The sequence below is a fragment of the Pleurodeles waltl genome, chromosome 5, assembly GCF_031143425.1.
Source record: "Pleurodeles waltl isolate 20211129_DDA chromosome 5, aPleWal1.hap1.20221129, whole genome shotgun sequence".
In the NCBI taxonomy this organism is placed as follows: domain Eukaryota; kingdom Metazoa; phylum Chordata; class Amphibia; order Caudata; family Salamandridae; genus Pleurodeles; species Pleurodeles waltl.
In genome coordinates, this window is record NC_090444.1 from 405,296,625 (window position 1) to 405,311,776 (window position 15,152).

The 15,152-nt window shown below is 44.8% G+C and overlaps 1 protein-coding gene across 1 annotated transcript in view; it reads right to left on the reverse strand.

The window, feature by feature from the left end:
* Nucleotides 1-15,152, reverse strand: part of MCM8 (minichromosome maintenance 8 homologous recombination repair factor) — a 376,705-nt gene that overhangs the window by 280,651 nt on the left and 80,902 nt on the right. Inside the window, exon 8 of the mRNA XM_069234156.1 lies at nt 3,287-3,372. Coding sequence (XP_069090257.1) covers nt 3,287-3,372 — 86 coding nt within the window. The remainder of the gene's footprint in view (nt 1-3,286; nt 3,373-15,152) is intronic.

Here is a 15,152-nt window from a genome sequence, read left to right on the forward strand (position 1 = left end):
GAAGCGTTGTTTTTACACAAGGTACCTGGTTTACGTAAAAAATGAAGCCACACGGGACAGCGTGCGTCGGGAAAGTCAGCGATGCGTTGATTCCATACGCGCAAGTGAGGCCATACGTCATTTCTTCACTGGTCGTGTAGGTGATGCGTTGTTCTTCTCTCCCGCAAGAGAGTGATGCGTCGATTTACTGACGGGGCACCTTGGATGCACACTGGTTCGCATGGATTTTGACGCCCAGCAATGATGCGTGAGAAATCCGGCTGCACGGTGATGGAAACCCACAGTATGTGGGGTTTGAGTCAATTTTACCAGCCACAAGATGGTGTTGCATTGTTTCTCCAGCCGCAATGCAGGTGATGCTTCAAAATCAGCCGCGAAGCTGGTGGCAAGTCGTTTTTACAGCCATGTTGCAGGTAGGGCATCGTAATTTTCCCCGCATGGCTCCTTGTGCGTGGATTTCAGTCCTTGTTCTAACAGCTTCACCTTTCAAGGGCCCTGGGACTAGATAGGCCACAATTTGGCAGGGCAGGAGTCTAAGCAGAGAGTCCAAGTGCTGGCAGGGGAAGTCTTTCATGGCCGGAGACTTCAAAACAGGAGGCAAGCTCAGTCCAAGCCCTTAAAGATTCTTCACAAGTAGAAATATACCACAAATTCCAGTCTTTGTCCTCTTTCAGGCAGAAGCAGCAACTGCAGGCCAACCCAGTCACAGACAAAGGGGCAATACTCCTTCAGCTCTTCTCCTTTGCCGATGTTCCTCTTGTTTCCAGAAGTAATCTGAAAATCTGGGGTTTTGGGTCCACTACTTATACCCCTTTCTGCCTCTGTTGTTCACAAGATCCTGCCTTGCCCAGGCATGGCTCCAGACTCACACCAGGGGGTTGGAGACTGCATTGTGTGAGGGCAGGAACAGACCATTCAGGCGTAAGTGACCACTCCTCCCTCCACTGTAGCCCAGATGGCACATCAGGATATGCAGGCTACACCCCAACTCCCTTTGTGTCAATGTCTAGAGGGGATTCACAAACAGCCTAACTGTCAGTCTGACCCAGACAGTGAATACACAAGTAGGCAGAGTCACAGAATGGTTTAAACAAGAATATGCCCACTTTCTAAAAGCGGCATTTTCAAACAGACAATTTAAAGCCTAACTTTACTAAAAGATGTATTTTTAAACTGTGAGTCCGGAGACCCCAAACTCTATAGCTCTATCTGCTCCCAAAGGTAAACTGCACTTAAAATATATTTACATGCAGCCCCCATGTTAACCTATGAGAGAGATAGGCCTTGCAACAGTGAAAAACTGATTTGGCAGTATTTCACTGTTAGGACATGTAAAACAGAACAGTACATGTCCCACCTTTAACATACACTGCATCCTACACATGGGGCTAACTAGGGCCTACCTTAGAGGTGCCTTACATGTATAAAAAGGGAAGGTTTGGGCCTGGCAAGTGGTTACACTTGCCAGGTTGAATTGTCAGTACAGGACTGCACACACAGACACTGCAGTGGCAGGTCTGAGCCATGTTTACAGGGCAACTCATGTGGATAGCACAATCAGTGCTGCAAGCCCACTAGTAGCATATGATTTACAGGCCCTGGGCACACATAGTGCACTTTACTAGGGACTTAGTAGTAAATCAAATATGCCAAACATTGAGAAACCAATTACCAATTCAATTTGCGCAGGGAGCACTTGCACTTTAGCACTGGTCAGCAGTGGTAAAGAGCACAGAGCCCTAAAACCAGCAAAAACTAGACTCAGCACAGGATCAAAACAGAAGGTCATAAGTCAAAAAGACAGGGGAAACCACGCCAAGAGCTAACAGGTCTAACAAAGACTTTAGGCATCTGCATTTAAAGGATTCAGAATTCACAATGTAACTCTTGGCAGGGGCAAGGGCAAATGAGAATGTGTTTCAAGACTGTGCACTACATCCCAGCCACCAACCTTATAGGTAAACCTTCACAGTTTTCTTAAGTGACAAGTATGCAGTAGAGTGTTTTATAGACCATTACAAATAAAGTCTGAATGAGACAGTCATTAGAAAAGGTAAACTCATAATATTCACTTGTGCTGCTATGAAACCATACCAACCATATTGCACTTTGTGCATCAGTTTGGGGTCGATAGTATGTCATGCATGAAAACTCTTACAGAGTGCTGCTCATCCATCATTATAACCAACAATGGGACTTTTTAGACTGAAATAGAAGTTAATCTCCTGCATGCTGAGGCTAACGAATGCAGTGAATAATATGAACTTTGTCCTCAAGAATATTGAGTCTGAGACAATGATAGTCGGTCGACTTCATAATAGATTTTTTAATATGTGTTCATTAGGGATTACAGGAAAAGTAAACAAAGACGAGCAATCTGCATTAAATATCAGCTGTGCTAAAGAGCCACTATTTGTACCCCCAATTTTCTCTCACGTCTCTGCTACTCTCCAGATAAAGTGAGTAGGTCCTAAATGCCAAATTTATTACCAAAATCAAATATAATGCAACAGTAGCCCGGCTGCTACTCACTGCATGCAATACACTTCGATTACGAGTATGAAAAAGATGTACACAAAAATATCAAAAAGGAGAGCGTCTGCCCTGACAAATTCAAGTGTAAATTAAAAAGTGTCTGATATTAAATAAAACACCTAGCACTGTAAATGTGGATTTTAAAGTAATTCGTCTGTGACCACAATGAACCTCTGCACAACCAATGGAGAAAAGGCCAATAAAATGTAACATCTGGATAGTATACAGATGCAGTTGTTATTTTGCATGAAAAAGAAGAGCATATTGTTCTCGCCAATAACAACCATATGTGCGGATAACATTACCGAGAGCTGCAGTGCACTGTACAGCAGCTGGAAAACCCACCCTCTAAAAAGGGTACAACGCACAACCTTTTGTAATTAATCATGATAATTAATTCACTTTGTTGCAACTCATTATACGACCCCTTTCAATGCAGTAGTTGTTTATCTCATTGCCATAATATTTACAATATGTTTGACAGGAAGCGTCTGGGCTCACCCCGCCAAGATTAAAAGAATTTAAATGAAGCATCTATGGACAAAGGACGTCAAGCTTTCAAAAGCGTACAATCGCCTTCGTTCATATTAAAATCAGTGTCTTTGTAAAGCTTCTTTTGATCTACAGCATTTCCTTTTACAGAAGTGGGGGTATAATAGAATAAACAATAAAACACATTTGATGATGTGGGCCTGTCTCTAATTATTACATTCATATGCTGATTAACTTTGGAAATTCACATGATGCTTACTTGATAGATTGCCAGTCAACAGTAGTGGTGAGGGGTGAACTTCTATTAGGAGTAAATTGTCGTCCACGGCACTCTGGCACAGGGCACTGTAATGTACATAATGTGATTTAGTGTTTTCACATATGAAACATACTCATTTCGATAGAATATTTCAGAGCCAGTCGTGAAGGTCTCCTTATCATTAAATTAAAAAATGAAAGCAGGAATTGAATGCGTTCGGTCACTTGAAATTCAGGTTATAAATGTGGTTAACAATATACAGTAAATATACATATATTCTTACTAGTCATACAACTTAAATGCCAAAATAACTTTGAAGGGAAAGTATTACACAATGTTAAAATCTTACGAAACGAATGAAAATGTTTCCAGCAGTGAACGCCGATCATTGCACTACTATTAATGTGTTGTAGCGACATGACGACTAAATACCCACCAGGAACAGTACGCGTTAATTTGGTAATAATAATGGAAGTAAAATCTATTTTAAGACTGCAATATACAACTCTATTTTAGCAGGTAAATAAATAGAGTTAAAATATCAGTCCTTAACAATCAAGTGTTTGAAGTGCTTTTACATACTTGACTAAGTACAAATTTGTCACTTAAAAATAAGCCTTCTTTCGTTAACAGGTTTTCAGACGCCCTTTCTATTAGGTTTCGCCAAACACAGGATGGAGAGTAATTGTCCTGTTACTCCAAGACCCTCGGGTCAGAGTGTGTTGGCGCTCCTGAAGAGAAAGAGGATGCCTTTCTCTCTCGCTTGAGACAGTGCTTGCGAGACACGTTGTTAGATTATGGGCGGGATAGAGCCTGCACATAGTTTACCATTGCTTGGCTTCATCGTCCCACTCAATCTTTGCTTCTCCTTGGTCAGCACGTGACATTTTCACTTCCGCTTTGTGTTTGTCACTCCCAAAGTACTGCTTCATTGTTCTAGTGTGTCCTTACACTGCTCTCCAGTGCTTGCCCTGTTGTTACTTAGTCGTTGCTGCTTGTCCCTACCCCCTACTACATTGTTACCCCGCCCCTGCTACCCACCTCCTGCGTTGCATATCCTATCTCTCAAAACACACCCTACAACGTGTTGCTTAAATTGTGCCTTCCATTCCCATCACGAGCAGTGCTGCTTGCCCCGTCCCTCCACCCTCTGCCACGTTTTGTTACTTGCCCTGTACCCCTCGTGAGTTGTGTTGCTTCGGTCACCAGAATAAAAAAAGAGCTATTCCGTGTCACAGCACTTTTTCCCCAAATGTTCACTCATGCTGCACAGCAGCTGTGCTGCTATACAACGGGGACTAACGACATTGGCCAAACCTAAAGATCTCTCATAGGTGAGAACTATTGACTTTGCCAACACATGTTTAGTGATGGTGAGACTGAAAATTAACCTTTGTATTATTAGCCCCAAACACACGTTCATAACTCATCTTTAGATTTTAGGGGCAACCATGGGTTACATGATATATTTTTCACATTTCCTTTCATTATGGGTATGGTTTACCATATAGATTCTGTGTTTTAGGGGGCATTTGTCTAATGGGGTGTGCTGTAGGCAATTCGTACTGAATAGATTTGAGAAATGAGGGATATAAGCTCTACTCATACTCCATTAGGTCACCTCAATTGAAGTGTTTTGTGCTAGGTTTCCAAAAAATAGTGTCAATTAAATTTCACATCCTGGAGTTTGCACTAAACACCAGAGAATGAAGCTGAGAAACTCATTCAGTTCCCAATTCACAGAAGTTGTTTGCAAAAAGTCAGAAATCGACTCTTGCAGGCAACACCTAAGATTTGAGCGCATTTCTGACTTCTCTGAAACTGTTAGAGAATTTCAGGATACTACCAGAAAAGTACTGGCAGTCTCTATGCAAAATTGTAACGCTAAGATATATTTACAGTATCAAACTTCTTAATTTGTTACTCTGTGGTGACAATCTACACCCTTTGGGGAATCCCATCCCTGTGCTCACCATACATTATGAAGGTACCCTCACCCATTCCATTCTTGAAAGCTGATGAACTCCTTCATGACTAAGGGCCTGATTTAGAGGTAGGTGAAACTGTAAAGTCCTTTAATTTGTGCAACAACGTGACAAAGTGCTTTATTTAGGGGTAGGTGAAACTGTAAAGTTCTTTAATTTCTGCAAGGAATTCAAACTCTGAGTAGAATCCTACAACTGAATTCTCATCACACTACAACAGTGTAAACATTAAGGTGAGAGAGAACTCACTAGCGGGTACAGACGTCAAATTACAGCTTTCCAGACTTCATATAGAGTGAATCCAGGCCCAGGATGTGGCATGCCTAAGAGTTAGGGAAACTAGTAGTTTCTGGAACATGGTTCCTGAAGAAACACAGCACTGTTAGCTTGGTCTTTGAAGCCTATTTTATTGCTGACTTTTAAATGCTGCATACTGGTGCCCGGCTGTCCAGTGCCCAGTGTATGTGCTTTGACCGCCTAAGATCGGGAGAAAATGGCTAATCCATGACACCTGCATTTAACTTTTCTATTAGGCCACATAATGTGGTGTTGAAATACACCCATGGCATAAAAGGTTAACTGTCACCTGTGGACTGCAACATGTTTTGTGCCATCCACCACCATGTAAAAAGAGAACATATTTTCCGGCCTAGCCTGTTTAGCCTGACTGCTGCCTGACAACCCTTTTTTGGCAGGTAAAACCTTACCTTTTAAATATTAGCAAGCTACACCTGCGTAATCTTTGGAGCACACAAAGAAGAGTGCATAGCATTTAAAAGTGAGATGAGTAGAAAATTACTATTACCATACCCCTACAGTGACAAGGCCTCAAAAGCAAGTTTCACTACTGCAGGCCTAGTTATTCTACGAAGAAAACAAAAGTACAGATTAAAATATTAATACTTTATCTCAGGAATGGGACCAGGTATGAAAATAATTAAACAATGATTTTAATAGTTATTACAATCCAATTCAATTGTGGAGTCAAATTTATAATAAATATTAAGGAAACATAACTATTAGAAAGTTACATTTTCCCTGCCTGAAGTTCATGGAACAAATTTGCATTATCTATTCGGTAGTAGTCAAATCACTGGTTAGCCTTGAATAGGCGTGTAATGGGTGGGAAATGGATCAGAGGAGCAAACAATAGGCTGACCTGAATGGGCAGAGATTACTTTTCTGAACTCCACCGAATATTCAGAATGGGGGCTATAGACATCATGTGATACTACAGTGTCAAATTCTGCTTGACAAGTTTGATAAGTCGAATGTAAAACGTGGGGCACACTTGAAAAGGGAGAGAACACAATGCAGATACAATTCTTGTAGAACCCTTGCCTGCTTGCTGAATAACCCTACTTTTGTCCTACCAGGCTTCATCTTCTGGGTCTGTTTTGGGTAGAGTGCCTGCTCAACTGGATCTTAGTGTTAAATGTGGAAAGACACTAGAATTACCATAGAACACTGCTCACACATACCTTGAGCTGTCAAAGCCCAAATTTAGAGAGGCCAAAGACTTTTGTCAACTTGAAAATGTCCTGACACATGGCACTTTGGGCCTGTTTCTTTATGGCAAGGAACTTTTACCTTGCTGGTTAGGGCTTGCCCAGGAGTCACCCCCACACCCTCACACACTAGTTGTTGACAAGCTTGAATGTGGCACATCCAGGCACCCACTTTAGAATACTTCCTGAACCTGTAGAAGATCAGAAGAGTACTGGCCCTGCTGTCTGTGACCAGAGAAGTACCTTGAAGGACTGTGCTTGCTCTCTCTTGCACCCAGGACCAAGAAGTGGACTCCAACGGTCAGTTGGATGATCTGTTGTGTGGGTACCGGGAGGAAGCACGCTGCAAGAAGCCTTTTCCTGGAAGTACTCAGCTGACCAGTGGCAAATGGACTTGGGCTAAACTATTTTATTACTGATTCTTGACAGAAATATAGCAATGAAACTTACATCTGTCATTATTTACGTCAATATTACATTATATTATATGAATTTCAAATGTCAAAACATCATGTTCAGGTATTAAGTTCAATAACATGCTAAAACATAAGGGTACTCTTTAAATATCCACACATTGCAAATTAAACTAATTAATGCCATTGTAGGAAAAACTCAGGATTTACAAGGCAAATGAAACATTAGATAACCGAGCCTGTTCTTTTTTTGATTGTTTTGATAACTCTAGATCTGGGGACTCCTGAGGGCCGTGAGATCCTGGCAGTCCTGTTACGCAAAACGGAGCTCCTAGAAGCAATGAAGCCTCCTAGAAGCAATGAAGGCACTGAAGCCGGCTAAATCTCCCGGAGCCAATGGCTTCCTGGCAGCATTTTATCGCCATTACCCAGACATGCTGGTAGATAAATGACTGGAAGTCTATATGGAGGCCCTAAACTCGGGTGACCTACCACAGTCCATGAATGAGGCTCTTATTGTGGTGATCCCTAAGCCTGACAAAGATCCCACTCAATCAGGCTCCTACAGACCTATGTGGATGTTGAATGTGGACCTCAAGCTCCTCAGCCATGTATTGGGAGCCAGATGGATGCCCTTTCTCCTTCAATTAATACACGAGGACCAGTCTGGTTTTATACAGCGTAAAAAGACCCTCCACAATATCCGCCAGCTTGCCCATGTGATACATTCAGCGACACTGGTGTTTGACGAATATGCGTTGGCCTTCCTTGACATACAATAGGCGTTTGATAGTGTCCGATGGGACTATATTTGGCTGGTACTTGGCAAGTTGGGATTTGGCCCGCAATACATCAAATGGATAAAACTGCTGTACACAGGCCCACAGGCCAGGGTGCGCACTGGGCATACAGTGTTGACCGCCATAGAGCTCCAAAGTGGTACTCAACAGGGATGTTCCCGGTCACCTTTGATTTTTGGCTTGGCTATGGAGCCCATAGCATGTCATATGTGACAAGTGCTTAAGGGGTGGGAAATACAGGTGGGTGGAACAGAGCATACAATATCTCTTTACGGAGATGATGCATTGCTGTAACTGCAAAGTCCGGTCGCATCGGTGCCATTAGTGCTTTCACAGCTGTTGGAGTTCGTGGCAGTCTCTGGGCTCCAGGTGAATAAATCAAAATCTCTCCTATTCCCGTTGGGAGGGCTGAGTGGGTCCCCCACCAGGGTGACTCCTGCAGGTTGAGCTGCGCTGGACAATAGACAAAGTATGATACCTCAGAATTTATGTTACTCCAGAGGATAACACGTTCTATGACCTGTATATGGGGTGGGTGCTAGGGGGTTGCTTCGATCCATACATTTCTGAAACACACTGAAATTATCTCTGATGGGTAAGAAAGCCCTACTCAAAATGGTGATTTTCCGAGATGCCTTTATGTCATGCAGGGCACATTTTATGAAATACAGAGAAAAACCTTCAGAGAATTAGATTCGCTCCTGTTGGACCTCTTGTGGAATGGCAGGAGGTGCAGGGTTGAGCTTCCCATAATGTGTTGGGTGTGGGAGCAAGGTGGCTTGGGGGTCCCAGATCTAGAATTATATTACCTAGCGTTGCATCTCCAGCATGCAATACACTGGTTATAGACCCCAGCTGGGAATGAACCCCATTGGCAAGCACACACGAAGGACAGTCACTCGGGGCACTTCTGTTGAAAGGGAGGGTCCTTCCTTGCACTTTTCAACACCTAGTTGTAGGAAAGTACCATCTTGCCTGGCATGTTACCCCCATTTTTCACTGTATATATGTTGTTTTAGTTGTATGTGTCACTGGGACCCTGGTAACCCAGGGCCCCAGTGCTCATAAGTGTGCCTGAATGTGTTACCTGTGTAGTGACTAACTGTCTCACTGAGGCTCTGCTAATCAGAACCTCAGTGGTTATGCTCTCTCATTTCTTTCTAAATTGTCACTAACAGGCTAGTGACCATTTTTACCAATTTACATTGGCTTACTGGAACACCCTTATAATTCCCTAGTATATGGTACTGAGGTACCCAGGGTATTGGGGTTCCAGGAGATCCCTATGGGCTGCAGCAATTCTTTTGCCACCCATAGGGAGCTCTGACAATTCTTACACAGGCCTGCCACTGCAGCCTGAGTGAAATAACGTCCACGTTATTTCACAGCCATTTTACACTGCACTTAAGTAACTTATAAGTCACCTATATGTCTAACCTTTACCTGGTAAAGGTTAGGTGCAAAGTTACTTAGTGTGAGGGCACCCTGGCACTAGCCAAGGTGCCCCCACATTGTTCAGAGCCAATTCACTGAACTTTGTGAGTGCGGGGACACCATTACACGCGTGCACTACATATAGGTCACTACCTATATGTAGCTTCGCCATGGTAACTCCGAATATGGCCATGTAACATGTCTATGATCATGGAATTGCCCCCTCTATGCCATCCTGGCATTGTTGGTACAATTCCATGATCCCAGCGGTCTGTAGCACAGACCCTGGTACTGCCAGACTGCCCTTCCTGGGGTTTCTCTGCAGCTGCTGCTGCTGCCAACCCCTCAGACAGGCAGCTGCCCTCCTGGGGTCCAGCCAGGCCTGGCCCAGGATGGCAGAACAAAGAACTTCCTCTGAGAGAGGGTGTGACACCCTCTCCCTTTGGAAAATGGTGTGAAGGCAGGGGAGGAGTAGCCTCCCCCAGCCTCTGGAAATGCTTTGTTGGGCACAGATGTGCCCAATTCTGCATAAGCCAGTCTACACCGGTTCAGGGACCCCTTAGCCCCTGCTCTGGCGCGAAACTGGACAAAGGAAAGGGGAGTGACCACTCCCCTGACCTGCACCTCCCCTGGGAGGTGTCCAGAGCTCCTCCAGTGTGCTCCAGACCTCTGCCATCTTGGAAACAGAGGTGCTGCTGGCACACTGGACTGCTCTGAGTGGCCAGTGCCACCAGGTGACGTCAGAGACTCCTTGTGATAGGCTCCTTCAGGTGTTAGTAGCCTTTCCTCTCTCCTAGGTAGCCAAACCCTCTTTTCTGGCTATTTAGGGTCTCTGTCTCTGGGGAAACTTTAGATAACGAATGCATGAGCTCAGCCGAGTTCCTCTGCATCTCCCTCTTCACCTTCTGATAAGGAATCGACCGCTGACCGCGCTGGAAGCCTGCAAACCTGCAACATAGTAGCAAAGACGACTACTGCAACTCTGTAACGCTGATCCTGCCGCCTTCTCGACTGTTTTCCTGCTTGTGCATGCTGTGGGGGTAGTCTGCCTCCTCTCTGCACCAGAAGCTCCGAAGAAATCTCCCGTGGGTCGACGGAATCTTCCCCCTGCAACCGCAGGCACCAAAAAGCTGCATTACCGGTCCCTTGGGTCTCCTCTCAGCACGACGAGCGAGGTCCCTCGAATCCAGCGACACCGTCCAAGTGACCCCCACAGTCCAGTGAATCTTCAGCCCAAGTTTGGTGGAGGTAAGTCCTTGCCTCACCTCGCTGGGCTGCATTGCTGGGAACCGCGACTTTGCAAGCTTCTCCGGCCCCTGTGCACTTCCGGCGGAAATCCTGTGTGCACAGCCAAGCCTGGGTCCACGGCACTCTAACCTGCATTGCACGACTTTCTAAGTTGGTCTCCGGCGACGTGGGACTCCTTTGTGCAACTTCGGCGAGCACCGTTTCACGCATCCTCGTAGTGCCTGTTTCTGGCACTTCTCCGGGTGCTACCTGCTTCAGTGAGGGCTCTTTGTCTTGCTCGACGTCCCCTCTCTCTGCAGGTCCAATTTGCGACCTCCTGGTCCCTCCTGGGCCCCAGCAGTGTCCAAAAACGCCAAACGCACGATTTGCGTGTAGCAAGGCTTGTTGGCGTCCATCCGGCGGGAAAACACTTCTGCACGACTCTCCAAGGCGTGGGGGATCCATCCTCCAAAGGGGAAGTCTCTAGCCCTTGTCGTTCCTGCAGTATTCACAGTTCTTCAGCCTAGTAAGAGCTTCTTTGCACCAACCGCTGGCATTTCTTGGGCATCTGCCCATCTCCGAGCTGCTTGTGACTTTTGGACTTGGTCCCCTTGTTCCACAGGTACCCTCAGTCAGGAATCCATCGTTGTTGCATTGCTGATTTGTGTTTTCTTTGCATTTTCCCTCTAACACGACTATTTTGTCCTTAGGGGAACTTTGGTGCACTTTGCACTCACTTTTCAGGGTCTTGGGGAGGGTTATTTTGCTAACTCTCACTATTTTCTAATAGTCCCAGCGACCCTCTACAAGGTCACATAGGTTTGGGGTCCATTCGTGGTTCGCATTCCACTTCTGGAGTATATGGTTTGTGTTGCCCCTATCCCTATGTTTCCCCATTGCATCCTATTGTAACTATACATTGTTTGCACTGTTTTCTAAGACTATACTGCATATTTTTGCTATTGTGTATATATATCTTGTGTATATTTCCTATCCTCTCACTGAGGGTACACTCTAAGATACTTTGGCATATTGTCATAAAAATAAAGTACCTTTATTTTTAGTATAACTGTGTATTGTGTTTTCTTATGATATTGTGCATATGACACTAAGTGGTACTGTAGTAGCTTCACACGTCTCCTAGTTCAGCCTGAGCTGCTTTGCTAAGCTACCATTATCTATCAGCCTAAGCTGCTAGACACCCTATACACTAATAAGGGATAACTGGGCCTGGTGCAAGGTGCAAGTACCCCTTGGTACTCACTACAAGCCAGTCCAGCCTCCTACATTGGTTGTGCAGCGGTGGGATAAGTGCTTTGAGACTACTTACCACTCTTGTCATTGTACTTTTCATAAGAGAAAAATATACAAAACAAGGTCAGTGTATATACACATAGCCAAAAAGTTTTGCATTTCCTCTTTTCACTCTTTTCTAAGTGCTGAAAAGTACTTCTAAACTTTCAAAAAGTTCTTAAAAGTTTAAAAAGTTTTTTCTGTCTTTCCAAAAAGTTCTGAAAACTTTTTTCTCTTTGTCTATCACTTTAACTCTCTCTAAAAATGTCTGGCACAGGCCAAAAAGTTGAACTGTCCAAACTTGCATATGATCACCTTAGCTGGAAAGGAGCAAGGAGTCTCTGCATAGAGAGAGGTTTGAGTGTAGGGAAGAATCCTTCCTTAGAACTGTTAATTAATATGCTTAGAGTACAGGATAAGGCCATAAGTGCCCAATCTGTAGAAAAAGTAGCTAATGGTTCTCAATCTGATCCAGGGACTCCCCCAGGAAAAGGTTCAGGAAAGAAACTTCTCAGCCTGCCCATTACTAGACAGTCTAGCATAGTTGGTACAGAGGTTGAATCACATCATACTGATGATGTGCTCTCACATTATGCTGGTAGCCAAGCTGTTAGGGTGCCCTTGGTAAGGGACAGGTCTCCTTCTGTTCATTCCCATCACACCTCTGTATCTAGAAATGTCCCTCCCACCCACCCTGATGACAGATTGTTAGAAAGGGAGCTCAATAGATTGAGAGTGGAGCAAACCAGACTGAAGCTCAAGAAGCAACAGCTGGACTTGGATAGACAGTCTTTAGAAATAGAGAGGGAAAGACAGAAGATGGGTTTAGATACCCATGGTGGCAGCAGCAGTATTCCCCATAGTCATCCTGCAAAAGAGCATGATTCCAGGAATCTGCATAAGATAGTTCCCCCTTACAAGGAGGGGGATGACATTAACAAGTGGTTTGCTGCACTTGAGAGGGCCTGTGTTGTACAGGATGTCCCTCAAAAGCAGTGGGCTGCTATCCTATGGCTATCATTTACTGGAAAAGGTAGGGATAGGCTCCTTACTGTAAAAGAAAATGATGCTAACAATTTCCAAGTTCTTAAGAATGCACTCCTGGATGGTTATGGCTTAACCACTGAACAGTACAGGATAAAGTTCAGAGATACCAAAAAGGAGTCTTCACAAGACTGGGTTGATTTCATTGACCAGGCAGTGAAGGCCTTGGAGGGGTGGTTACATGGCAGTAAAGTTACTGATTATGACAGCCTGTATAACTTGATCCTGAGAGAGCATATTCTTAATAATTGTGTGTCTGATTTGTTGCACCAGTACTTGGTGGACTCTGATCTGACCTCTCCCCAAGAATTGGGAAAGAAGGCAGACAAATGGGTCAGAACAAGAGTGAACAGAAAAGTTCATACAGGGGGTGACAAAGATGGCAACAAAAAGAAGGATGGTAAGTCTTCTGACAAGGGTGGGGACAAATCTAAAAATGAGTCTTCATCAGGCCCACAAAAACACTCTGGTGGGGGTGGTGGGCCCAAATCCTCCTTTAATCAGAACAAGGAAAAGAAACCATGGTGCTATTTATGTAAAATAAAAGGCCATTGGACAACAGATCCCAGTTGTCCAAAGAAAGGCACCACAGCTCCTACCACTACAACCCCTACTGCTACACCTAGTGTCCCTACTAATAGCAGTGGTGGTGGGAGCAAACCTACTAATAGCCAATCCAAGGGAGTAGCTGGGCTCACTTTTGGTAATTTAGTTGGGGTTGGTCTGATTAGGGAGACCACAGAGGCTACTTTAGTCTCTGAAGGGGCTATTGACTTAGCCACTTTGGTTGCTTGCCCCCATAACTTGGAGAAGTACAAGCAACTAACCCTAATAAATGGTGTTGAGGTCCAGGCCTACAGGGACACAGGTGCCAGTGTCACAATGGTGATTGAGAAACTGGTGCACCCTGAACAACACATACTTGGACACCAGTACCAAGTAACCGATGCTCACAACATAACACAAAGCCACCCCATGGCTGTTGTAAATCTCAACTGGGGGGGGGGTATCTGGTCCAAAGAAAGTTGTGGTAGCTTCAGATTTACCTGTAGACTGTCTATTAGGGAACGATTTGGAGACATCAGCTTGGTCAGATGTGGAGTTGGAGGCCCATGCAGCAATGCTGGGCATCCCAGGGCATATTTTTGCTTTGACAAGGGCTCAGGCCAAAAAGCAAAAAGGACAGGGAAGCTTGGATCCTGGAACAATGGACCAAGTGCTCCCTAAAGCTAGGGCTAGTAGAAGCAAACCACTTCCTACTATCCCTCCCTCTACAGTGGATTCTACTTCTGAGGAAGAAGAATTCCCTCCCTGTGCAGAACCTACACCAGAGGAGCTGGAAGCAGACACTGCTGAGCTTTTGGGTGAAGGGGGGCCTGCCAGAGAGGAGCTGAGTGTGGCACAGCAAACCTGTCCCACATTAGAGGGTCTCAGACAGCAAGCTGTCAAACAGGCTAATGGGGATGTCAGTGACTCACACAGAGTTTACTGGGAGGACAACCTCTTGTACACTGAGCATAGGGATCCTAAACCTGGAGCAGCCAGGAGATTAGTGATTCCTCAGGAGTACAGAAAGTTCCTCCTAACACTGGCACATGACATTCCCTTAGCTGGGCACCTGGGTCAAATAAAAACTTGGGACAGATTGGTACCATTGTTTCATTGGCCTAGGATGTCTGAGGACACAAAAGAATTTTGTAAGTCCTGTGAAACCTGTCAAGCCAGTGGCAAGACAGGTGGCACTCCAAAGGCACCCCTTATCCCACTGCCTGTGGTTGGGGTTCCCTTTGAAAGGGTAGGGGTTGACATAGTTGGCCCCCTTGACCCTCCTACTGCTTCAGGCAATAGGTTTATCTTGGTGGTAGTGGACCATGCCACAAGATATCCTGAAGCTATTCCTTTAAGGACCACTACAGCTCCTGCAGTGGCAAAGGCCCTCCTGGGAATATTTTCCAGGGTGGGCTTCCCAAAGGAAGTAGTATCAGACAGAGGAAGCAATTTCATGTCTGCATACTTAAAGGCCATGTGGAAGGAGTGTGGTGTAACTTACAAGTTCACAACACCCTATCATCCACAAACAAATGGACTGGTGGAGAGATTTAATAAAACTCTCAAAGGCATGATTATGGGACTCCCTAAAAAACTCCGCAGGAGATGGGATA